Source organism: Equus asinus, chromosome 8 (genome assembly GCF_041296235.1).
Source record: "Equus asinus isolate D_3611 breed Donkey chromosome 8, EquAss-T2T_v2, whole genome shotgun sequence".
NCBI classification, from domain to species: Eukaryota; Metazoa; Chordata; class Mammalia; order Perissodactyla; family Equidae; genus Equus; species Equus asinus.
Genome location: NC_091797.1, coordinates 12,630,663 through 12,655,519, shown reverse-complemented (window position 1 = coordinate 12,655,519; position 24,857 = coordinate 12,630,663). Strand labels below are relative to the sequence as shown.

The window sequence follows — 24,857 nt, the reverse complement described above, 5'->3', positions numbered from 1 at the left end:
TTTGAAAAACCTGAGCTCAGAACCTATTCTGTCTGCTTCTGACCTAGATGATTGGCCATTCCGTAGCTTTGAGCATCCTGATCTCTCTTGCTACAGGTGTTTGTAAGTGAGAGTCATGGGAAGGGAGCTGACTGCAAACACTCTCATCCTGCTGCTTCTGTTAGCCCCTACACTTTTGGTTCTTGGTAAGGACCTGTGAAACCCAACAACAACTGTTCCAGTGGAACTGAGGAACTTGAGGAGACCCAGCTGATTCTGTTTTCTTCTGGGCACTCAATTCGAAGTTTACCAAAATTGTTATCATTTTCATTAGCAGAAAAGAAGTGTAAGATATGTCCACAAATAAAGAGATCACTGTCAGTCAAGAAGTTCGCTAGATAAGTATTTATTGAGTGCTTATATGTGCCATGTACTATTCTAACTGCTAGGAAAATAGCAGTGATCAAAACAAAAGCCTTGCCTTCATGGAGTTGAAAATCCAATGATGAAATACAAAAAATAATAAAAAAGCAATAGAGGTTGGTAGGTGCTCTGGAGAAAAATTACGTGGGCTGGGCGGATAGAGAGCTCCGGCGAGATACTAGAATTGGGGTTGCAATTTTATGTAAGATGACGAGGGATGTTTTACAGTTCAAGTGGCATTTGAAGAGAGACATGAGGAAGTGAAGGAACAGTAATAAGCTTGGGAAAACCTTTCCAATGAGTAGAATTAGCATGCTGTAGGAGTACACAACACTCATCGTGGCTGGAACTGAGGGAGCAAGGGGGAGAGTTGTTGGGAGCAGATCATGAAGTGGAAGCAGGGAAACTAGTTAGGAGGAAGTGATTCAGAAAGGTGATGAAAGTAGGTTCTGCTACTAGGGTGTTAGAAGTAGAAGTAGTGAGTTATATTCATTTTCTGGGTTTATTTTGAAGGGAGGGTCAAAATATACTGATATATTGATGGGAGGTTATGAGAAACAGGAATATTAGTGTATTGACCAAAACTGATATATTGATGGGGCATAATGGAAAACCAAGACAAATCAATATAAGCCCACCATTTTTGGCCTACGCAATGAGAAATAGGTACAACCATAAGCTGAGGTAGGGAAAAATTGGGGGTGGGGTGGGGAACAGTTTCAGGAGAAAGACAAGTAATTTTATTTCAGATATATTAAGTTTCAGATGTCCATGAGAAGATGCTAGTTGGATATGTGAATGTATTATCCACAGAAGCCGTCCAGACTGGGGTAATAAATTTGGAACTCATTGGCTTATAAATGCAATTTAAAGCTGTGGAACTGGATGAGATTTCTCCAAGGAGTGACTTCTGGGCTACTTCAAAGCTTAAGGGTCAGATGGCACAAAGCAGACAGAGGAGTGTCCAGGGGATAGAAAGAAGATCAAGAGAAAATGGTGTGCCAGAAGCCAAGCTAAGAAAGTGATTCAATAAGGGGAGAGTGACCACTGGCACTTCTTCCTGATGGATAAATGTTTGTTATCATTATCTCTGTTCCTCTTTCAAATTCTGACATGAATGAGTCCTTATTCATTTCTTCTAAATATCTAATTATGTCAAACAGTCATATTGGGCACTAGATTTTCTTCAATACTTTGAAGCTTCTGGCTACTTGAATTAAGGAGGGCTACTAGTGTCCTTTAAACTAGGAGGACATACCCCAAAGAGAAGAGAAGCTACAAGCAGTAATAACAAGAGTAGGAGCAATCCAGATGAAGTTAATACACTGACCCAGCACGGGTGAGGCCAAACTTAGGCTGTGATGGAATCTCACACATTTTTGATGAGATGTCAGAATTCACTTTAAATACTGTACACTCAATTCTGAATGTGTGAATTGGGATAATCCTGATTGTGGTCCCTGGAATCACCTATTGCCCTGGTGACAGGGATCTAAACTCCTAGCAATTCCTATCTTCAGAGGTAAAACACCGTCCAGGGCTAAAACAGAATGAGCAGTGTCCCAGTGTTGGTCACCGGAAACAGGAACTAAGAGTACAGACACTAAGACTGAAATCTCCCTGGGAACGGCCTGAGGCCACTTCCCCATGCTGTCTATATTCAGCACATCAGCTTCCCGTTCCTCTAACTTCACTCTCCACCGGTGTCTCCTTCATGGGACTATAACTCACGTTGAGAACAGGGTCCAAGTCTTCTTTATCTTGATGTCTCCCAGAGCTGAGAATAGTGCCTGGCACTCAACAGGTGTTTATTAAGATAAATAAATGAGATTTCTAGTACCTTCTTTTATCAAGCACAAGGCATGAGAACAGACAAATGGATGTCTGAACAGCCTTGGCAGCTGGATCTGTTTAATCATTTACATGTTTCTTGGCAAACTTTTGTGGACTAGTCTATTTTTTTCTCAAATTTGCTTCCCAGGTCAGGAAGAGAGGCTTTTTATTCTGTGTTATTTATTTTAAAAGTAATATCCTAAGAGTCTTTTGGATGGAAGACATTGCAGTAGTATTTGTTTAGTAAGAAGAGTGAAGGACGCCCTACTTCGGCCATCCGTTAATGCCAGATTTTAAAGAGTTTTGGATTGTATTTTTCTATTCCAAACTTTGACAAAGTTTATTTTCTTTTGCAAAAAGATTACTCAACAGAGCAGTTTGTGTTCCTTAGTAGGAGAGAGATCGTTAGATGTTTGTGTTTATAAAATGCATCAGGGTCTTGTACAGACCCTAGATGACTTTCTCATTAATAGGAAAAGTGGTTGTAATTGGAGGATAGACCATCCCTCCCTCCCCACCCCCCATCCTGTGTAAGTAACTTACTTGCTCTTCATAGTCCAAGACTGAGCCTGTGTTTTAAACCAGATGCCATCATTTTCTATTCAAATGAGGATGGTTTCTATAGAAATTGTCCTAAATACATATGCCTTTGAGGCTATATGTAGATACTAACCAGATGGCTGAAGCACGCTATTATAATGCATGGCCATTATGTGTTCATTTTAAAGTAAAAATTATGACTTCTATCAATATAAGAAATAGTCTATAACACTAATAGTTATTAATCAATAAAACAAGGGAAAGAAAATGATTAGAGAAAAGTTGCCAATAAGACACAGCAAAATAGAAAAATAATGGATTAATTTAATTGCTTCTCATGGTGTAAAATGATCCAAGGAAGAATTCAAGTAGGGCGAAAGATGGGAGCTGAAGTATTTCCTCTCCCAAACTTGATTGTGCCAACTTGCGTAAATATTGCTTTATGTTTGGGAGAGGGAATGAGAGAAAGAAGAGATCAGAGACGGAAAAAGAAAAAGGAAAGATCAGAGGGAGAAGAACAGAATGAAATACAGAATAGCTTCATAGCTGTTTTGATCCACTTAGAATAAACTGATGGAACCATTGACAGAGGACTGGACTGTCACTTCCTCTAGGGGAGCCACACACTAGAATGTTGAGATGAGTGTGCTCTCTAGGATTTATTAATGCTACTCTTTGATTTTTGGATTCCCCCATTGAATAAAATTAAAACACCTCAATTTGAGATCTTTGATGATTTAGACTTATCTGCTTTTCTAGTCTTATTTGCTTTTATTCTCATTTATCAAACCAAATAACAATAGTACTAACAAGAGTAACATGTACTAAATTATTTGCTTGGCACTGAGCTAAGGCTTTACGTAGTGAATTTAATTGTAATTTTCACAGGAACCCTGTGAAATGAGTACTATTCTTATCTGTATTTCGTAGGTGAGAGGACTGACTTTTGAGAGGTTCAGATCCACAGCCAGTGAACGATCTGACTCTGGGGTCCTGTCCCTCATGACCATGCCTGGTGCCAGCTGCTGTTCTGATAGGTGCCTTGGCCTAAACTTTTCTTTCTGCTTGAAATAAATGCTACTCTATCCCACTTTCATGGGTCCCCATTCCCTCCTCCCTCTAAGGGCAACCCAAATGCCACTTTCTCCTTGAATTACTCCAGGTGGCTGTGATCTTACCACCCTCCAAAAGTTCCTCTTAAGTCACAAACCAGCCACAGGGCATCAGCTGGGGGCTTATGGAAAATGCAGAATCTGAGGCCCCACCCCAGATCTCCTCAGTCAGAAACTGCGTTTTGACAAAATCTCCTGGTGGTTTATGTGTAAAGTGTGAGAACCACAGCATGGGACTTTTCCTTTTTTTTGCTTTGTGTCCTATTATTTGCATACTTGTTTTATATTCTCAATTGGACTGGAAGCTCTTTGAGGGCAGGAGGGTATTATATTCTTTTTTGAGGATCCATAAATATACGTGGCATAGAAGAAGGCATGCAATTTGTTTAGCGGTATCACACGGCACTGATATTCAAAATTTAGATCATTTTCTAGGTCAAAAAGTACTGCATTGTTTGGAATAGTTTTCACCAGTGTGTTAATAGAATCACTTTGACAATTATTTTGCTTGCAATGTTTCCACAAATTCAGGCTTTTGATAACATTGAAAATGTTAAGAGGTATAATCAAGGTCTCTAAAATAAAATCGTCATTTCTTCCCATGGCCTTTAGTCTTTAACCAGCCCTGGGGACACAACATCTTTCATTGCCAAAGCACAAATATAGATATTACCGATTTGGAGAAAAATCAATGCTTAGAAAATAGAAAGATTGAAGACTGAAGACTCCTATCCATTTCTTGTGTGAAGTTCTGGGGTTTGCCTGTCTGCAGTCAGGACACTCCCTGTCTTCCAGGAACCTTGGAATGGAATTTTGTTTTGATGAATATTTGATTCCAAGCTTTATTTTGGAGCTAATTTGATTCATAGCAAAACTTCAGTCACTGCAGATGCTCCTGTATTGTTGTTTGCTATTTATAGACCATAGACCAATAAAGTTATTGATGTTTTGAAACGATCACTGTGTGTTTTCTAGTTCTTTATTTAGACACAGAGTTTACATGTATTTGTACCTTAGAATGTTCTCGCTGAGTGTGACCAACTGGTCATGAGATTGGCAGATGCTCAGGCCCTTCGATCAGCTTCTCCTTGCCGCACAATCTGGCTTCTCTCTTCTTTTTGCAGAGTATATAATTGGAATACATGCATGAACAGAAAAGAGGGCAAACACGTATAGGTGGCAGTTTTTTTTGTTTTACTTCTACTGGCTCCATTTCAGCAGTCAATATCACCTCTCACGAAATTCCAAATCCGAAAATCATCTAAGCATGAATCTACCCTCTGGAGCTGACAACATTCTCCAACTCCGGGAGGATTCCACTTTACCTCTTTTTATAATTCTTTCTTGCTGTGTGAGTCTGTGTGTTGTTTTCGTGAGAGGCTCCCTTCCCACCTCAGTCATTGGTTTGCTCACTCCCTTATGTGATGAATCAATGCTTCCAGAACAGGGGCTTCCGAGGGACTGCAGAAACATTTACTTCCAAATGAACTCGTGCATCTTGGCAGGGAGCGTTCAGACCACACCCCAGGTAAAAGGAAGTCTTTCCTTAATGCTTTCAAAAACTTTTACAGGCTGTGCACTGTGATGTTTGCTGTAAGAGGGTTTGCGGGAGAGCCGCCTGGGTGTACATAAATTTGACTGCATGTCAAAATGAAATGTTATCTACAGTTAGTGGAAAAGGCGAGCTGATAAAAGCAAAGCTGCTTGCTGGGCAACCAAAGAAAAAGCTCAGGACTGCCCTTGGTGTAGTGTCGCTGCTAAGACACCCTGGAGTGTCTCCTCTCAACAGGAGGCTAGTGGCCATCTGTGAGTGTGGGTGTCAACATCGGGAGGAAGAGAACTTTCAGGGAAATAGAAGAAAGGAAGGCATTGCAGCCCGACACTGAGCAAAGGAGCTGTTAGCCTGCATGGTATGGGGGAAAACAATTTCTGAAATTATTACTTGGCTATCTGATGAGACGGTGACAGTCTCAGAGATTTCAAGCGCTGGAAACCATATTTAGGAAGAGATTTTAATCCTTTCAGCTCTGATTTCTTTCATTAAAATAGTTTCCCAAGGATAGAAACTAAGATGCGTTTTTAAAAGGCACTGACAAGCGAAAGTGTTAATTGGCATTTGAGAAGTGCAATGGTATTAACATGCATCCGTTTCTGCTTTGTGTGCAAAATGATTTTTCATCACCATAGCGATTCATTTCTGGGCTCCATTGGAACTTGGCCACAGTATGCAGTAAACAGCAAATATATTTTTCTCTTTCCTGAACAAGGGGTTCAGCAGTCTACCGCTGACACGTGGTTCTTCATCTAAATGTTGCAGTGTAATTTCAAATCCTTTTCCAACTGAAATTCTGTGCAAAAAAATTCTGTTCATCCTTGGTAAGATAAGAGGATGCTAGGAAAGGCGATGAAAAGAGCCCCATGCTAACATTGTCCTCGCGGCTTAAAAGTGAATACCAAACCATTGACCTTTTTGTGGTTCTTCTGAAGATGTCCGGTGGACAGGAATTCATCCCTGATCTTGTTCTCTAACAGCAAACTAGGAAGATGAATAGGTCTTTAGTCCTATCAGGGTTTTCATTTTTATGTTACTCTTGAATGTCATCACGTATTGGTTCAACTAAAATAAAACATTGTTCTACACTGGTGAAGAAATTTTATGTAAGATGTGGGGGTTTCTGTAGGAAAATATAACAATAAAGTAGAAAAAAATAATTTTACTTCTTTTCAGTTGCTTTCATTGTCAACAAGTGTTTATGCTTAGAAAGTCCTTTGAGGGCATTGTTATAAAAGCACAGCTTATTCATGGAAGCATCAGTTTTCATTCATATTTTGTTTCCATTTTGTTCATTTATAGCTATTAACCTTTAAAATTTCTATAGTTTATGATGTATCAATCGTGGAGATCTACTCGTACTTTAGAGATCTTAAGTTAGCATTGAATTATACAAATTGTACAAGGTTTTTGGAGAAGTAAATTGTTGTCATTGTATATCCTTTAGACGGCAAAGCTAGTTATTGTTAATAACAGTTATGTGTATTGCATAACCACAGGGCACTTATACCGAAGCCTTTCATACATCAGTATGTAAAATTTCATTTGGATCGAACTGAAGATAGACTTGTAGTCATCATGTCGGGAGATGAGGGTGGGCCTACAGAAGCTGCAGATGGTGCCACAATTTCACCTCTTCTTGGACTTCTAAAGAACTATCTTTATTTCCTACCCAAATGAAATTGTACAATGAATTATCTGAACTACCGTCAATGATTTTGTTGCTAAAACCGCTCTCCATTCATCACAATATTGATGAGATTAGATTTATAGAAACCTTCCTGGAAAATAATCTATGTATAAAGTGTGTCATATTGTGTATTGTTGATAAGACTAGTGGGCTTCCCAAACCTCACAAGGGATCTAATGTCCCTTCCTGCAAAGAATAGGATTGGTTTATTATTTTCTGATGATAAGCTGCAACCTGGGAATTGTGACATGGCTGCAATGAGGGAACAACGACAAATATCTTTAAAGGCAGAAAAGAATATTAAAAAATGAAAGTTGGCTCAGAAGGGTTTGTCTGAGTATTTTATAGTTGCTAACAAACATGCCTTGTTTCAAGAAGGCATAGGTATTCTAGTTTTTCAGTTACCAGAAAGTTATACCCTATAAGTGGTCCAGAGCTCCTTCATTAGGCCTGTAACTCGGGTGAAATCTTCTCCAAGAATATCTACTTCTCTTTGTTTGATTTCATGCTCACACAGAAAATATCTGCTTAATAATCTAGGGTCCCAGGTAGCCTGTTCCAGGTACCCGATGACCCCAGGCTCACACTGTGCCATCAAGCTATCAGTCTCTCTCTCTAGTCCAGTCTTGCCATCAGTGTGGCTTTCATTTTCATAAGGACAGCCTTGTCGACATTCTTGTCTTCCAGTTCCTTGACTTGCACGATCTCAGTGCCCTTCCTGTTTTTTTAAATCTCAGATACTCAGTCTCAAGGCCAAAGTCTAGACCTTATAATTATCTAGGATTACTGGACTTCTAAATCTTAAGCTCTCATATACCACACATGATGACCCCAGGCCTTTCTCCCAAACATTCACCATGCTGTCAAATCTGTTTTCTGAGCTACAGAGACCTCCAGTTCCTTGCATCTGAGGTCCCTCTTCTTTTCCTGTCCAAACTGAATGCCATGGTTGATCATTTGCTCTAGTCTCATCAGTACCCTCAATTTCTTTACACTCACAACATCCTTCTGCCAAAATGACCTCCAAACATCAATTCTGGAAATGCTTACAATTTACTTTCTCTGTTCCTGTGATAGGCAGGTGAGCATTCCTGTAGATTATATAAAATAGCCAAGCAAATTGCTTCACTATCAATTCATGGATTCACATTTGGGCCGGACTCTTTTATTTGTTTATGGTCAGGCCTCTTTTCTATTGGCATCAATGATGTTCTAGACTTTTCTATTTTTCTTAAAATTCTATCTCAACTTTACCAGTTCTTCCTCAGCTTCTGGATCACTCAATGTTACAGTCTGGAGGTTCAACCTTGGACCATTTTTTGTCCTGTTTGTGTTTACTCCCTTGGTGATCTCATCTAGTCTTCTGGTTTTGAATACCACATATAGGTTAACAACCCTAATAATTTTATCTCTAGTTCAGACTTTCCTCTAAATGTGACTCCCATACCCACCTTTCCACTTGGATGTATATTTGGCCTATCAAATTTGATCTTTATTCTCAAACCAGCTTCATCTGTTGTTTTCCCCATTTCAGTGAATAATATCTCATTTCTTGCAGTTATTCAGGACAAAAATTATATAGTTATCTTGACTCTTGTCTGTCTCTTATATCCCACATGTAATTTTTCAGTGAATTCTAAGTTTTTCCTTTAAATCATAACTAGAATCTTCACACTTCTTATCATTAGTACTGCAGCAGCCCAGGTTTGACTACTGTTACCTCTCCCACGGGTTATCGCAATAGCCTCATAGCCAGTCTTCATAGCACTTACCACTACTGAAAAGACTATATATCCTACATATTTATTTTGTTTTATGTCTCCCTCCAGTAGAATGTAGATTCCATTAGGGTAGAGATTTTTATTCAGTGTTATATTGCCAAGCTCTAGAAAAGTGCCAGCATTTACTAGGCATTTAATAAGACCTTCTGGAATAAATGAAAGTAAGTAGAAGGCAAAGTATTCCAGTGAGGGTTGATTTTACTAGGAGCATCATGGCAGGACTGAAGGCCACATAAAAGGACAGAGATGTAGGTGGGCGAGTAGACGCAAGGGGGGCCCTGAAGTTCTCTTCTGATTGCTTCAATTGTCTCAGTGAAATGGGAAGCAAAGTCATCAGCTCAGAGTGAGACTGAGGAAGAAGATGTTGGGGGTTTGAAAAAAGAGGAAACGATGGGAGTTTTCCAGGTGACTAGGAGGGTGAGTGGGCTACGAAATTATTGATTATTAGATTATTAGATTTAGCAAGGGTGATTTACTCAAATGGGGATAATGATGTGAGAGAGGACAAGGGATTTAAGTGGTATGCGTGGGAGTAATTGTGGTCAATTAAAAGAAAGAAAAGAAGTAAGAGAGAACACAGTGTTGGAAGGATCAGTAGATTTTCATTTTGATGGGGTCCGAGAAATGTTCGAGATGGAGTACTAGAGGAAGCGGTCTGGAAAGAAAAGAAGTGGTGGTCAGAGAATGAAAAAATGGAAACTCTGGAGGGGTTGTGGCTATGGGTGTAGGTTAGGGATGTGAAAGGCAAGGAAGAGTAGAGGTCAAGGCAACATGATATTAGAAAAATTACCCATGGGGTGTAATATTGGGCACTATCAAAAACATGGTGTTAGAGAGAGTGGATTTGAGCCAGGAACTAAGTCTTCAAAGAAAGAAGGGTTTGATTTGGGTGTGGGCAGATGACTTTGACAAGGAGGGGTAGTGAATGCTACAGACGGATGACATGAGATTCAAACCTGGAAGTTTCTAGCTAAGAGGAAAGAAGAATGGTCTAGAAGCAGTAAAGAGGAATGAGGACACCTATCCTACTTCCAGGCCCAGTGTGAGAGAAAACAGCTACCACTGAGAGAGCTTCCTGGAAAGCAGAGTCCTTCAAAGGAATCATGGTTTCCCTGGAGCTGGAATATTTAGAGAAGTTGTTAAGGATATGGAGGATTTTGTGATGGCTGACTGAATTCCAGAAAGTGTGCAGCGAAAAGCCTTCAGGAATTGGAGCAGTACACGATGAGAACAAAACTAGGGATGTGCATAGCATACAGGGACTGAGGGATGACTCAGAGACGTGGGTTTTTTAGAGGGACTGACGTGAGCAGGGTTAAAGGGGCTGCTGAGATAAAGCCTGGGGGATCTAAGGCATAGAAAGGTGGCACAGCTTGAAGGGAGAGGAGAGCAGAGGTCTTGCCAGGGCATATCAGCTTGAAGGGAGAGGAGAGAGATCTTATGACAGAGACATGGAGGCAACAGAGGGGCAGTGCTACTGTGACTAGATGGGGCTGATTTTATGAAGAACATTGATTATATCAAAGTGACTCCCCTCACCCTTCTGCTTCCTCCCCCCCATGGCATTCATGTACTTTTCTTTATCTTAGTCCATTCTCTCTGGGCTCAAAGGAGGCCATGTTCCTTCTCTTGTCCCCTTAACTTACTCTGCCTGCTTCCTCCAGGACCTTGCTCATTTTCCTTCTTTACTGGTCCCCCAGTCTACAGACATGTTCAAATCTATTCCATTACAGACCAACAACGGCACCCCTTTGACTCTATTTCCCTGTCTAACTAGCCTCAACCTCTCTCTTTACTTCTGATCCCAATTTCTTGAAAGAGAAATCTACAGCACCATCTTCTTTTTCTCTCTTTCCGTTTAGTCCTCTGTTGATTGCTCTTGGCTTTCTGTCCTTGTCTCTAGCCTTGTATTGTTTTGTTTTTGTGTTTGTTTTTTCGCTAAGGAAGATTTGTCCTGAGCTAACATCTGTGCCAATCTTTCTGTATTTTTTGGTATGTGGGCTGTCAGCACAGTGTGGCCACTAATGGAGTGGTATAGGTCCATGCCTGGGAACCAAATCCAGCCTACCAAAGCGGAACGCACTGAACTTAACCACTAGGTCATGGGGCTGGCCCTTCTAGGCTTGTATTTTTTTAAAGCCAGAATTATCTATCTAAAATTCTAATGTGACTGTCATTTCCCAATCCACAGTGCTTTAATGTTTCTCTGTGGTCAACAGGATAAAATCCAGGCTTGATCCATACCCACAGCTGCTGCTTTCCATGCTTTCACTCAGCTGGTTTTCTCAGGCTGTGCTATTCTTGTCTTAGAATAAGATAAGAATATTATCTCTTAGATACTGGGACTTCACTGGGACTTAAATTTCAGGTGTTGCCTTTTACAGAGTCTCCCAGGTTGGGTAGGCAGGTACCCTCACCACTTTCCCTTAGTTTTCTGTGCATTCCTTTTTTCCTTGTGAGTGGTCTACCGACTGTTTCCTCTTCACTGTGGTAGCCATAGCCCCTGAGTGCCTGCCACAGCAAATAGTTCACACAATTATTTTTGAATGAATGAAAGAGGAGCCTCGAGAGGAGGCATTGGTATTTTGATAGCCAGAAAAGCATACTTTCAATTTTAAATCCATACTTTAGCATTCTTATTAATGATAAATGCAGGAAGTTTCTTACATGCTTGGTGATTATGAGTCAAATTGAACCTGCTACCCCAGGGTTAAATGGATAAAAGTCAATTTTGAAGCAGACCAGATGCTGTGTTTGTGATGACCCCACTGAGGTGGAGATGCCCTGTATTGTTCCAGCTAACCTGCTGTTTCATTGCCATCCCCTGCAACAGGATCTTTCTGGGGTTGTATTGCTTTGTCTGATAAATGGTATCATAAAAAAAAGGATCTAATACACTATGACTATTTTTATAGCTGTTTTCTTTGGCAACTGTACACAGGATTACAGGACAATAGGCAATTTATCAAAATAAATGAGATAAATATCATCATATATAGAGAATAAAGTCAAGATAAACCTTTGACAACACCAAAAGTCTAATTTATTGCATGTCTCATAGGTCTCTTCTGGTGATTCTGAAGCCAAACCTCTGATCTTCACATTTGTCCCCACTGTCAGAAGACTACCAATCCACTCTCAGTTGGCTGACACCTCTAAATTCCTTGTTAAAATTCCTGAGGAGCCAAGTGATAAGAATCCAGAAACTGTAAATAGGGTAGGATTACTTTTATTCTTTTTTTATATCAAGCAATTAACGTTAAATTATTCATAATAATGACTGGGAAATTTGTATGAATGTTTATGTCCTCTGCTTAAAGTGAGGTGACTGTGACATCTAAGGTTGACTAAATATATAATTCTGCAACAGGAACTTAAATGCTGTCAAGTCCCAGGTTCTAATACATTATTCTCAATCCTTTTGAATTGATATCCTATTGTTTACTCTGCCTATGACAGATTCTGCCTCCTGGTACAGCCTCTTCTCCCAAGTGTATCCTAAAACAATAAAGACAAAATTAAAAAAGAAGTTTAAATTTACCTTGAAAGAAAATACAAGATAAAACAGTGAAGTGTTATTATTTTACATGTAATAAATTAGCAACATTAAAAAAATGTAATACCCAATGTTGGGGCAGTTGTGAAGATATTAGCAAGCTCACACTTTGCGCTAATTTGGTGAATTTGTGCAATTTTGGTGGAAACCTTATCCATAGTCATAAAACTGTTCAGGGCTTTTCGATAAGCTAACTCTCGGAAATGTATCCCAAGAAAATAATACAAAAGAAGAAAAATGTTATGTAGGAAAATAATTAGGGAAAAATAAAAACAGCTTAATATCTAACAATCAGAGGAAAGTTAAAAATTTGATAACACAATATCTTGACAAAGTTATAATTATAGTGATTATGTAATTCCATGGAAAATGTTAACTTTATAATGTGATAAAAATGTTATAAAATTGTACTTATACTCTGATTATAAATGAGACCAAGACTGGAAATGAAATTAAAACAAACAAAAAATCCCCCTGAAAATGACTTGTGTAAGAATAATGACATTTTGGGTAAAAATTTTTCTCTTTAAAATACATTTTAATACTGTCTCATTAAAAATAAAATGTGACTGGGGGAACTTTGTTATATTCTTGAGCCAACTGGAAGGGAATACAATAATTTGATTCACCCCGTCAACATGAAAACATCTTAGCTAGCAAGTAGTAATATATCTGTGATTCTGGGATTTGCAATGCTGCTATCTTATTTCAGACTATTGGGGCCAAATTATTTCAGAGGGATCCTGAATACTACATAAGGCACGTCTGGGAAGTTTCTCTCTAACAGTACTCGACTATGTATAATATATTCATGGGATCCTTTGCTATTAGATGCTATGAGTACGTGAGCCTGTAGATATATGAGTCAATCTTGGTTGCAATCCTCCAAAACTTCCTAAGATGATGATATTCGTCTGCTGATTGCAATGATACATACATAGCTACATGTTTAAAGGTTAAAGGTTATTCTTCCTGTTTTTTAAACAGTTCAATATTATAATAGAACAGGGTAATAGTGCCTCTGTTCGTTTATATATTTAACAATTATTTACTGAACACACTATTGACTTGGTGCTGTGGATCCCAAGTGAAATAAATCAACTCATATAACTTATTTGTTATTGGGAAGGTAGACAATGAAGAAGTGAAAAGTGTGAAGTAGAATCTCAGGCATGATGAATGCTGGAAAAAATCCATCAGAGTAAAGGAATAGAGAAGGATGGACTGTGGGGGAGGGGAGTTATTTTAGATCATTAATAATGTTTTAAAAAACTAGCTCAATTTTTGGTAGCTTGTTAGTTTTTCTGTTACTTTCCATAGTAAGCAATCTGTCTTTGAATCCTTCTATTTTTAATTTAAACTTTCCAATTTGGGTTTTTGTTACTGTATTAGACGGTAATTTAACATGTGATATGATCATTGTCAGAGAAATCCTAATCAGAGGCACTTTGTGTCTTATCTCCACTATGTCATCATCAGCTGAAAAAAGTGCAATGGGTGTATAAAATCAACTCCTTAATTTAGTTATATATAATCAATGGCTTGGCTTCTATCATGACACACTCAACACATACACACATATTAGCACACATTTAATTGACCATCATAGTTGAAATTTAATGTATTTAGTGTCTTCTTTAACTCTATATTTTAAAATAACTTTAGACTTGAAGAAAAGTTGCAAAGAAAAGAAAAACAGTAGCCAGAATATATTTATCAATACCAAGAAAATTGATCTTGGGTCTTTTAAACCTAATCCTAGTGTACATTGTTGCTATCATTTTAGAAAAAGATGTTTTGGTAGCTTGATAAAGCTATTTTACTCTTTTAAACCTTCTGTGTATTTGTAGGAAATTGGATGGGAAAAGATTTAGAATTACAAATCCAAAATAAAGAGCAGTGAAAAATACTTTGTACTACAAATATCTACCTTTTTTTGGTGTCTTATTCATGAGTTCTTCCCAATTAGCTTAGATTGTTTTGTCTGCATATCTATGCGTTTTGTTCCAATTTTATTTTTCCTTCAGACTTTTAGAGAGATTTATATTGCTTTAGAACCTTTCGATGGGATTTCCTCTCTCCCTTGGCTTATACAGGAGACACAGGTTTTGCTTGACTGTTAACTAAACCCTTGACCAATCCCCATTTGTTTCATGCATTGCTGTCCTCCTTCCTTTTTAAAAAATCATATCATGATTTATTTGAAAGCAGTTTTATTGATTCTGAGCCCTAAATTGTTTGCGCTTGGCCCAGGACGCACAGGTTGGCTAGTAAGAGTAAACCATTAACTTCAACTTAATCGTTCTTAAACCAACCTGATTTTTAAATCTATTTTAAAAACTGTTGTCCTTGGAGATTATAAGCAGGTTAAACTTTTACGTGTACATACAAAAAAGAAGGATTTATCAAACCAATGTCCGTGCTTTTATGTCTCTACATTTATTGCAGTCTAATTCCAATGAGTACTTGACCTTGAATGCTGGGAGCCAACAGGAGAGAGACCAAGGGACATTGACATATCCTTCAGAGGTCAGTGGAAAGATTTCACAAGAAAGGGGATTCAAAGCAAACGAACCACAAGGAATGCAGCAAAGTGACCTCTTCAAAGCTGAATATGTCTTTATTGTGGACTCTGAAGGGGAAGATGAAGCTACAAGCAGAAAAAGTGAACAAGGCCCCCCAGGGGGGATGGGCACCACAGCTACTCGGCCCAAATCTCTAGCAATCTCCTCCAGTCTGCTCTCTGATGTGGTGCGTCCCAAAACACGAGGGACAGACCTCCAGGCCCCATCACATCCTGAAATGCCTCTGGGGATGGCCCCACAGCAAAAGCACGGGCAGGTAGGTTTTCCTTCTTGTCATAAGAAAAAAAATTGTTTACGTACCCCTTGTCCTAGGCTGTCTGCAAACGCCTTCCTGTTCAAGGCATACAAAACGCTCAACAAAAAAGAAATTAAAAAACCAAAACCTCAAGGTCATAAGTCATCTATATGTAAATATGGATAATAAATTCATAAGACAAAAAAGATTATACAATTATACTGTGAATTCGCTGAAGAGAAAATGTAAAACATTTAGCTGGAGTGGGTTTGGGGGAATATTACCTCTTTCTTCTGAACATTTCTTGAAGGTTGATATTGGGAGTTTCTTAGCAGAGAGTGCTTGGTGAGCTGGGCGCATCAAATAGCACATTTCAATACAAGAAAGATCCAGTGCGAAGACATTAACTGGATATTAGATGTAGACACATTTCTTTTAAACTACTAAAAAAGTAGTAAAAGGATACACTAGGAAATGAGAGTGTGTAAAGAAAATAATTCTTTCCAGTGTGTCTTAAGGAAAATATCTATTGTGGTCCTGGAGGCCACCAGGCTGGGGCTGGCCTCGGTGAAATGGCATCTCATCCCAAAGCTAAGCAGCAAGATTGAACAGTTCCTTTAAGTGGACAGCATATGGTGCAGTAGGAGGAGACCCATATCTGTGATGTCAGGAAAGAAAGGGGGTGGATAGGGAGGGATTTTGAAGGAAAAAAAACAGGAGGATTTTGCCACTGGCTGGCTATTTGTTGTAACGAAATTATACAATGACTTTGATAAGGCGTAGGTAGAATGGCAGGAGTGCAGAGGCTGACCTTGGGCGTAGATAGTGGATGTAGAGCTCTCCTTGACTCTGAGCATGAGTGAGAACCAAGAGGTTCTGTTTAGGATCTGCTAGGCCAGGCATCTGCAAGCATCCCAAAGTAGTTGAGAGAACATTTTTATTGGTGAGTTGGCCTTTTGGTGCTACTGGGACCTATGCAAAACTGTAGAGTAGGCATCTTATTTTTTGTGCCACCTTATCTTTATATCTGCAGCCTTCACTAACTTCCTGGTGCTGTATTATAGCACCTTCACGCATCCATAGCCTCATGCTGCCTTTTGGTGATAGAAGACTCTCATAGGGTACCCTACCCACATCTACTGTTCATTGTTCTTGAAGTTTATTCTCAGCTAGTTATTGGAAGTATTCTAATCATACAATTAAACTTATTCTTAGCAATTGGTGATGGGCTTAAACATTTCTTTCTTGCCTCAGGAAAGATGATAGAATAACCAAGGGGAGACAAGGGATTTCCACAGTCAATGGAGGGTAGTTTGATGTGGCTCCTTTAAAGAAGAATGTGTAGGAGGATGATACCAAATAGAAGTAAATAAAGAAAAATATTCTGAATGAAGCACTTTTTTGATTTTTGATTTACTCTTTTCCCCAATTGATAGATTTCTTCCTTTGAGATGGTCATTTATTTTGTTTTCATGTGACAAAATGTATAGAGGTCAAACTAGAGACTACACACACTTTGGAATCTTTTTGCCAAAATGAGTTAGCTAGGAGTAGGTTATAGTTTATGCTATCAAAGCTTCTAATGAAAAGGCAAAGCTCAACCTAACTCATTAGTAGTGGCTGAAAATTATGATTGCCAGTAATGCAGGAATACTGGATTCTGAAATGTTTGGGAAAAGCCATTGTTCTTTGTTCCATTTCCTATAATAATTCATCTGAATGATATATAGTAGGTCATTATGAAATAGAATTAAGATGACTGTTGCCCACCAATGTGCACTAAAGACTAAAGACCAGAGCACCAAAGAAGGCACTCTGAGAAGTTTAATGTAGTCAGTAGCGGACGTTTAATGGAAAAAATCTAAGGATACCCCATGATTTGATTACTTGATGCCAACAACATCAATTTTTTAATCAGAAATGCAGTTAATTAAGTGAATTTCTGGTCTACCTGGTAAAAATGAATCTACGTATAGAATTGTCTATAGATTAGCATTATCAGTCAGCAATAATTAAGCTATTCCTAAAAAAAGCCTTTAGTTCTTAGTCTGGCTTTTAACCTTTCCATAACCTAGCCTAGATGTTATTTTCTATCCACTTCTTGTACCTCTCTTCTTCAGCTCGTCTGAACTATCACGAGAGTACACACTTCATACCTTTCTATCCCTGAGCTCTGATTCCTCTGTGTGTAATCTTCTTCTCAAGACCCATCTCCAGTTTGACCTAGGCTACTTGATACTCTAGGCTCCATTCAAGTAGCACCTCCTCCTAGAGAACTTCCTGTTGAAGAGGAGTTACCTTTTCTCCTCCATGTCTGTCATTTTCTGTATAGTTTTGTAGCCTTTTTAGAAAATCTCCAATATAATTCCTTTTCATCAGGTTATAATAATTGATTTTATCTTTCTTCCACACCAGACTGAGAACAACTTAAAGTCAAGGTCTGTCTCTTGTTCATTTCTGTATCCTCAGCACTTAGTGCAGTCTTGCATGTAGGTGAGGTTCCATAAGATGTAGGAAAAGACTAAACATGTAAAAGTTCATGTCCTCGAAGTCCTTGCTCAGATATTGACCCCTTCATGAAGTCTGCTTTGGTTCCTTCAGTGAAAGCAAACTCTCCCTCAGTATAATCCCCATAGCTTTTTTCTACACATCTTTTATAACAATTATCCTTTTCCAGCACGTATTACATCGATTTAGCCTCATGCCTTATCTCTCCCAGCAGACTGTAAAGTGTTTAAGGGTAAAGTCCATGTTAAATCCATTTTTATTAAACATTTTGTTCCCTACAGTGGGTACTATATTATCTTAGCATAGTCAACACAAATATTGGATTGAGTGCATTTATATTCCAAATACTTTTGTTGAAGTGGCATGTTTAAGTAAAAGCACATTGTTAAAAAAATCACTAACAACTTTTAAATTTTAAAGTGCAAGTCAAAAGTAAAAACACTATATAATATGAGCAGTTGAATCAAAATCTTCTCAGATAAAATTCAGAAAAAAAGAGTAATATTTTTGAATGTTGATGTCGTAATGTTGGTGTAAAAGTCCAAGGATTGTCTTACCTGGAGACAGTATTAGAGTTAAAAGAGAAGTGAATATATGCATAGAAACACAGAATCTGAAGCATTGAGTCTGAAAGACCTATGACAGAGCCTGGAGCTGAGGCAGTGACAGTGGGAATAAAAAGGACGCATAGGGTAGAATTAACCAGATTTGTTCATTGGCAATAAATGGGAAAATCAAAGATGAATGAAATTTATATCAAAGGAAATTGGATGAATGTTGGTATCATTAATTGAGGGGAGAATAAGATCTTGGGAAGGGATAGGAAGAGGTGGGACATCTGATGTTGAGTTTGAGACGCCTTGGTGGCATAGCATGATGATATCTAGAAAGGAGCTTGAAGTATGACTCTGGAAGACAGGAGAAAGACGGGAGACTGGACGTATTTGCTGCATAAGTTGAAGTGATGAGAGTGGAGGTATTTACTCATGGAAAGAATGTAGAACAAGGAGACGTAAGATACAAGCCAGGAAATGGCAAAATATAAAGGGCCCATGAAAGAAGAGAAGCCAATGAAAGAGATAGAGAGGGGACCAGACAAGTTGCAGAGGGGTTTCATGCAAGGAAAGCTAACAGGACTTTCAACAAAAAGAATAATCTATAAACGAGGTCAAATAAATAAAATGTATAGTATTTTCTTATTTATTTCTTTAAGGTAGCTCAGTAGTGGTTTCTTTATAGAACTCATTGAATCTGGTATCAATAATATCCACTTGGGAATACAAAATAATGACCTATGAAAGAACTTTCTGGCTGCCTGACATGTTTCACATGCTGACCTGGAGTTATCAAATATGAAGCACAATACTTCTCCTACTTTTATGCTGAGAGCTCCCAGAGATTTTCATCTTGTTTTTATATTTTTCTAGCTGCCTTGACAGATTTTCTTTCTGTACACTAGCAAGTCATTCTGCTGAGTGGAGTGGGACAGCCAGGTTAATTTATGCTGTTGCTTGATTGAGGAAGAAAGGCAAATTGGGAGATTCAAGAGGTCCAGATAAAGCTGGGGGAAGGAGCGAAAGGCTTTTTTGCTGCTAGAGCTGGAAGCGAAGCACCAGAGACCCTGACGGGAAGTGTGTCCCCTGTAAGGAAGGAAGAAAAACCTCTCTCCTCAGTAGGTATTAGTAGCAGCAGAAGATGTGTAGGGATGAGGCCAGGGGTGTGGGATGGGACCTGGCCACTTTCTCAGTTTGGAATATGGGAGCCCTGCCACCCCCACAGGCTGGCCCCTAGAGCCTCGGCCCCTGTTACCTACTTGGGGCCACACCTCCTCTGTGCTCTCTCCTACTCTGGAAGAGGTGGGGTGAGGTTGTCTAAGCATCTGATCAGTTCTGCTCCAGAAGAGCTGCCTTCCATTAAAATATTAATATTATATAATATTATTTAGTAAAGTAATATAGTATATAATATAAATATAAATTTAATACAAGGAAAGTTAAAATATAAAACAAAGTCAAGTAAAGTAGGGTCCTCAAAGCCCATTAAATCTGGAAATGAGGAGGTCACTCAGTGACCTTAATGGGAACAGAGTGAGTGGGGTCACAGGGGCAGAAGCCAAGTTGAGAAGTGGATAGTGGCAAGGAAAGGGAGGTCATGCATTGGATGGATGGATGGGAAAACAAAAATGAGACAGGCATCTTCCTGGCTCTGCTCCTCTGGGAAGTTAGTTGAAATCATAAACTTCAGTTTCCTCCTTTGTAAAATGGGGTGATGATATCAACCTTTTTTCCGAGGATTCAATGAAAGAATATAGATATAAAGTGCCCAGAACAGTGCCTGACCCATGATAGGTTCTCAACAAATGATTTACCACATTTAAGAAGTTGGAGAGGACAGTATGTTTTTGGGCACAGGGGAAGGAACATATGAGGAGGGAGAGATTTTTTTTTTTTGAGGAAGGTTAGCCCTGAGCTAACTACTGCCAATCCTCCTCTTTTCGCTGAGGAAGCCTGGCCCTGAGCTAACATCGTGCCCATCTTCCTCTACTTTATACGTGTGACGCCTGCCACAGCATGGCGTGCCAAGCGGTGCCATGTCCGCACCCGGGATCTGAACTGGTGAACCCCAGGCCGCCGAGAAGCAGAACATGCGAACTTAACCGCTGCGCCACTGGGCTGGCCCCAGAGGGAGAGATTTTATACATTGGTTCAAATGTTGCTTGGACGTAAGACTGAGGAAAGGACATGAAAAACACAATCAGAAGAACTGGCTGGGGTCAAATAAAGGAGATTCTTACATAAAATTCTGGGAAATTTGGACATTGGCACACATTTTTATTAAGAACCTAAATTTTGTGGCTCCATGGAAAAGAAATTACAACAGATTATTTGGACAGGGCATTAGACATAGAAACCCTCCTTATATCCCGGGCCTCAATTTTATAATGAAATACACTGTTTATACCAGCACATTTTATTATGATAGCCTTTTATGTCTCTCCTACCCAGTAGATTTGTGAGCCCCATGATGACAAAAAAATCTTCTCACTTTCTGGTACCCATCACCTAACACAATGCCTGGGACACTGCAGCTGCTTAGAAAGTATGTGATGAATGAATGAATGAATCCTTTTCACCCGATTCTGTGATCTAAATGATCCTCCTTTTCACATGTCCCTGTGGTATAAATAGGGAATAGACATCATTACATGAACTTTTTTAACGAGCATCCATAGCTGAGAGAAATCTATAATAGATTATGGAATAGAGCCTAGGACTTCTGCCTCATAGGTGAGTTGTTGCTCCATATTTTCCTTATTAAAACAAATCATCCATAGCTTTTGGACCTAGGGATTTAGAGATTGAAGTCTTCAAAAAAAACTGAGAGGTTAAACTTCTGTGTTAGATTCTGCTAACTGCTGAGGGCCAGCTTGGAATGCCACAAATTGTTCCTGTAAAATGGCATGTTTAGATTAAGATGCCAGGAAGTAATCTGTACATGACCATCAGCTGGACCACTTTCTAACTGCATGCAGAGCAGAGCTTTGTGGGGCCCAACAGTGAAGAAAACAAAAAGGGAGCCTGCTTCGCACAAGGAGGTGAGAGGTGATCTGAGTAGTAAGTCAGATTCTGGGTGGACCCTTTGGATGATATAATTGCCTTGAGGCAGTTACAATGATTAAAAATTTAGAGGTCCTTATTCTTTTTATTAATATACATATCTCTGACCAAGTGATTTTTTTTTTAACCAATTTCCTGTAGTGAGCTTCCCATTGCCATCTCCTCATTTCCCTTCTTGATTAGGGTGTGTATATGACTCCCTCCTCTTAACCTTCTTTGTCACCTTCCATGGCAAGTGAGACTGGACACACTTAGGAGGGTTTTTCCAACCCAGGCTCTGTACTCTGATGCTGGCAGAATTCCTGTGACCCTAACTGGTGGCTTGTTCCCCCCGGGTAAGATAAATTGAACCATTAGCCCAACGGGAAAACGATGTGCATTTATGGAAAATCAAGTTGCTTTGACAATTTGAGCAGAGAGATGATGGAGCCTTTTAAAAGGAGGGTCTCCTGACTTGCTGATGTGAGTACTCAGATTTTTCTTGCTAGCAAGATGAAGCCTGAATCAGATGTCAGAGTCACTGTTTTGCCTTGCTCCTGCCCACCCTCACCGCCCAGAGCCCAGAGTAGAATGAGTGGACAGTCGCTGACGAGGCAGATGAGACCTTCTTCAAGGAGATACTATGTCCCTGCTCCCTGTCCTTTGTTCCTACACTCACTACACACTTGATTTCTTCATTCCTGCATGAAAGTAATATTCCAGGCGCTAGACTTGAGGGGAATGAAATTTAAAAGACATGGCACCTGCCTTCAACGAACTTGAAAAACAGATGCACCTGAAAACAATGACAATGAAAGGTAACAGGTTCAAGGAACACTGGGAATCTAGTGAGAGGATGCGTAAATCAGCCTGGAATGTCAGGAAGTGTTCACATTGTGGGAGTGGAAAGGGGAAGGATGGGTGCCAGTTTTCTGGGCAGATAAGCAGGGCTTGGGCATTTCAGACAGCGGGAACAGGCAGCTAAGTACCAATGGATAAGAAGAGAAGGAACATGGAAAGGACTCAACAAAAGATAAATAAACTAGGACAGAGTGATGAAATAGAGGCCACCGATAAGACAGTTTTGAAAAGGAGGGAGAGATTGGAAGTGTCAGATTCTAGAGAGAAATCAGAAAAGATAAGGGATTCAAGTGCCTGTTTGGTTTAGGAAAAAATAAATCATTGTAGACTGATGATAACAGTTTCTGTGGGAGAATAGGGGGTAAAAACTGTTAAGAAGCCGGCGGGAAGTATATTAGTTTTCTATTGCTGTGTAATCGATTACCACAAATTTAGTGGCTTAAAAAACGATTTTTTAAAATTCGATTTATTTTCTCCTGGTTGATCAGTAGTTCAGCAGTCTGGGCACAGCTGAGCAGGGTTCTTTGCTCAGGGTCACACAAGGCCAAAATCAAGACGTCAGGCTGCATTCTGAGCTGAAGGCTCCCCTAGAGGAGGGTCTGCTTCCAAGCTCCCTAGGGTTACTGGCAGAATTGCGTTTCGTTGAGGCTGTATAATTCACGGCAGCTTGCTTCTTACAGTTGGTAACAGAGAAAGAGAGTCTTTGCTACTCCGATCTCTAATGTTTTGACCCTCTTTCCAAGAGCTCATTTGATTTGGTCATGCCCACACAGGATAATCTCCTGTTTGATCAAATTAAAGTCACCTGATTAGGGACTTTAATTACATCTGCAATATCCCTTCACCTATGCCAGATTTTCTTAGGAACAGGTCACAATTTCCACCCACACTCAAGAGGAGGGGATTATACGAGGGCGGGACTCTTTGGTAAGTTACTGTAGAGTGTGCTGGCCGCAAGAAGTATGGAAATCAATACAATGATTGTGTGGTACAGACATGACTGAGAAGAAAACAACATGGGTCTGTAACTATGGGAGATCTGAAAAGATCTTAGTGCACATGTGTGCATGTGTTTTTATCAGTTAGCTTTTGCTGCTTAACAAACCATGCCAAAATTTACTGTTTTCAAACAACCACCATTTATTTAGCTCAAAAATCTGCAGGTCAACAATTCAGCTGTGTTCAGCTGGGTGGTTCCATAGATCTGGGTCAGGCTCAGCTGATTTTTGCTGGGGTTCACTTGTATGTTTGCAATTGGCTGCTGGGTTGGCTAGAAGTGGTTAGCTGTCTGGTGGCTAGTTAGCTGAGATGTGGTCTTGCGATTTCTCAGTAGACCGTCCTGAGCTCATTCACGTCATGGCGCTGTTTGGCACTCAGCAAGCCGGTAAGCTCCAATGCACAGGTGCTTTTCTAGTCACTGTTTCTTGTATCACATTTGCCAATGTCCCACTGGCCAAAACAAATCATATGACCACTTGAGATTAAGGAATGAGCAAAAGGACTTTGTGTTTTTAATGAAAAGACCTGAGGATGGTGGGCATTTTTACAATCCACTGAACAATATTTATTATTATGTTTTTAAAGCTTGGAAGGATTCTACTTTATATTTATGTTAGGTTAAGGGAGCTAGTAAAAAAGAAAAAGGCTGGATACAAAGCATATGGGGATAACTGATCAAATGAGATCCCTAAGAAGGCAAAGGCTACTGGGATTCAGAGTACATAGGGAAAATTTACCTTTTAACAATTGAAAAGCCATCATTTTCCCTTAGAACAAAGGAAAGGGAATGAGGATACACCTAGAAAAATTAGAGGCTGGCCCGATTGGGCAGCAATTAAGTGTGCATGTTCCGCTTCGGCGGCCTGAGCTTTGCTGGATTGGATCCCGGGTGCGGACATGGCACCACTTGGCACACCATGCTGTGGTAGGCGTCTCACATATAAAGTAGAGGAAGATGGGCATGGATGTTAGCTCAGGGCCAGTCACCCTCAGCAAAAAGAGGGGGATTGGTGGCAGATGTTAGCTCAGGGCTAATCTTCCTAAAAAAAAAAAAAACCTATAGAAAAATTAGATTTTCCTGATAATCTCAGTTTTCTTTGGAGAGAAGGAATGGAGGTCATCAGTTGAGTACAATGGGTGAAGTGGTGGGAAAAGGGTTTGTGGAGAGTGTTAACTTTGCATAAAAGCTGTTATTCAGACTAGAAGAGGCAGCTGAGGTCAAAAGAAAAGAAAAGAAAAGAAAAAAAAAATCCAAGAGAAAAGCTGAGAGGGACAGGGCCCAGCTGAGACTATAGACCCTAAATTTATGATGGCACCAGTCCACAGTGCCTCACTCAGCCCTTGTGTGAATTAGGGAAGGGTACCCCCTCTACATAGGTGCAAGGAAGTTCGGCCCCACTCTCTGCTGGTGCCCTTGTACAGACCAAGTTCATAAATTAAGTTCAGTGGCCCTGCCAATCAACAGAGTTGTGTTAAATTTTTTTTATAGCAGCTCTAAGTAGACTAAGTCTAGGAACATAATGGCAGTTGGTGGGCTTGATTTAAGAATGAAGTTTTGCCAAGTGGATGGGTGAGAGAACAAGATGGCTGGAGTGTTGACAATATTG

General features: G+C 39.6%; 1 protein-coding gene across 35 annotated transcripts in view; it reads left to right on the top strand.

The window, feature by feature from the left end:
* MLIP (muscular LMNA interacting protein) overlaps positions 1–24,857 on the top strand; it is a 238,815-nt gene that overhangs the window by 102,444 nt on the left and 111,514 nt on the right. For 34 of the 35 annotated variants that reach the window (XM_070514726.1, XM_014863849.3, XM_070514721.1 and 31 more), the window contains 2 exons: positions 11,972–12,127; positions 14,915–15,307. In XM_070514726.1, coding sequence (XP_070370827.1) covers positions 11,972–12,127; positions 14,915–15,307 — 549 coding nt within the window. The remainder of the gene's footprint in view (positions 1–11,971; positions 12,128–14,914; positions 15,308–24,857) is intronic. The other variant, XM_070514711.1, reaches the window with a different exon arrangement.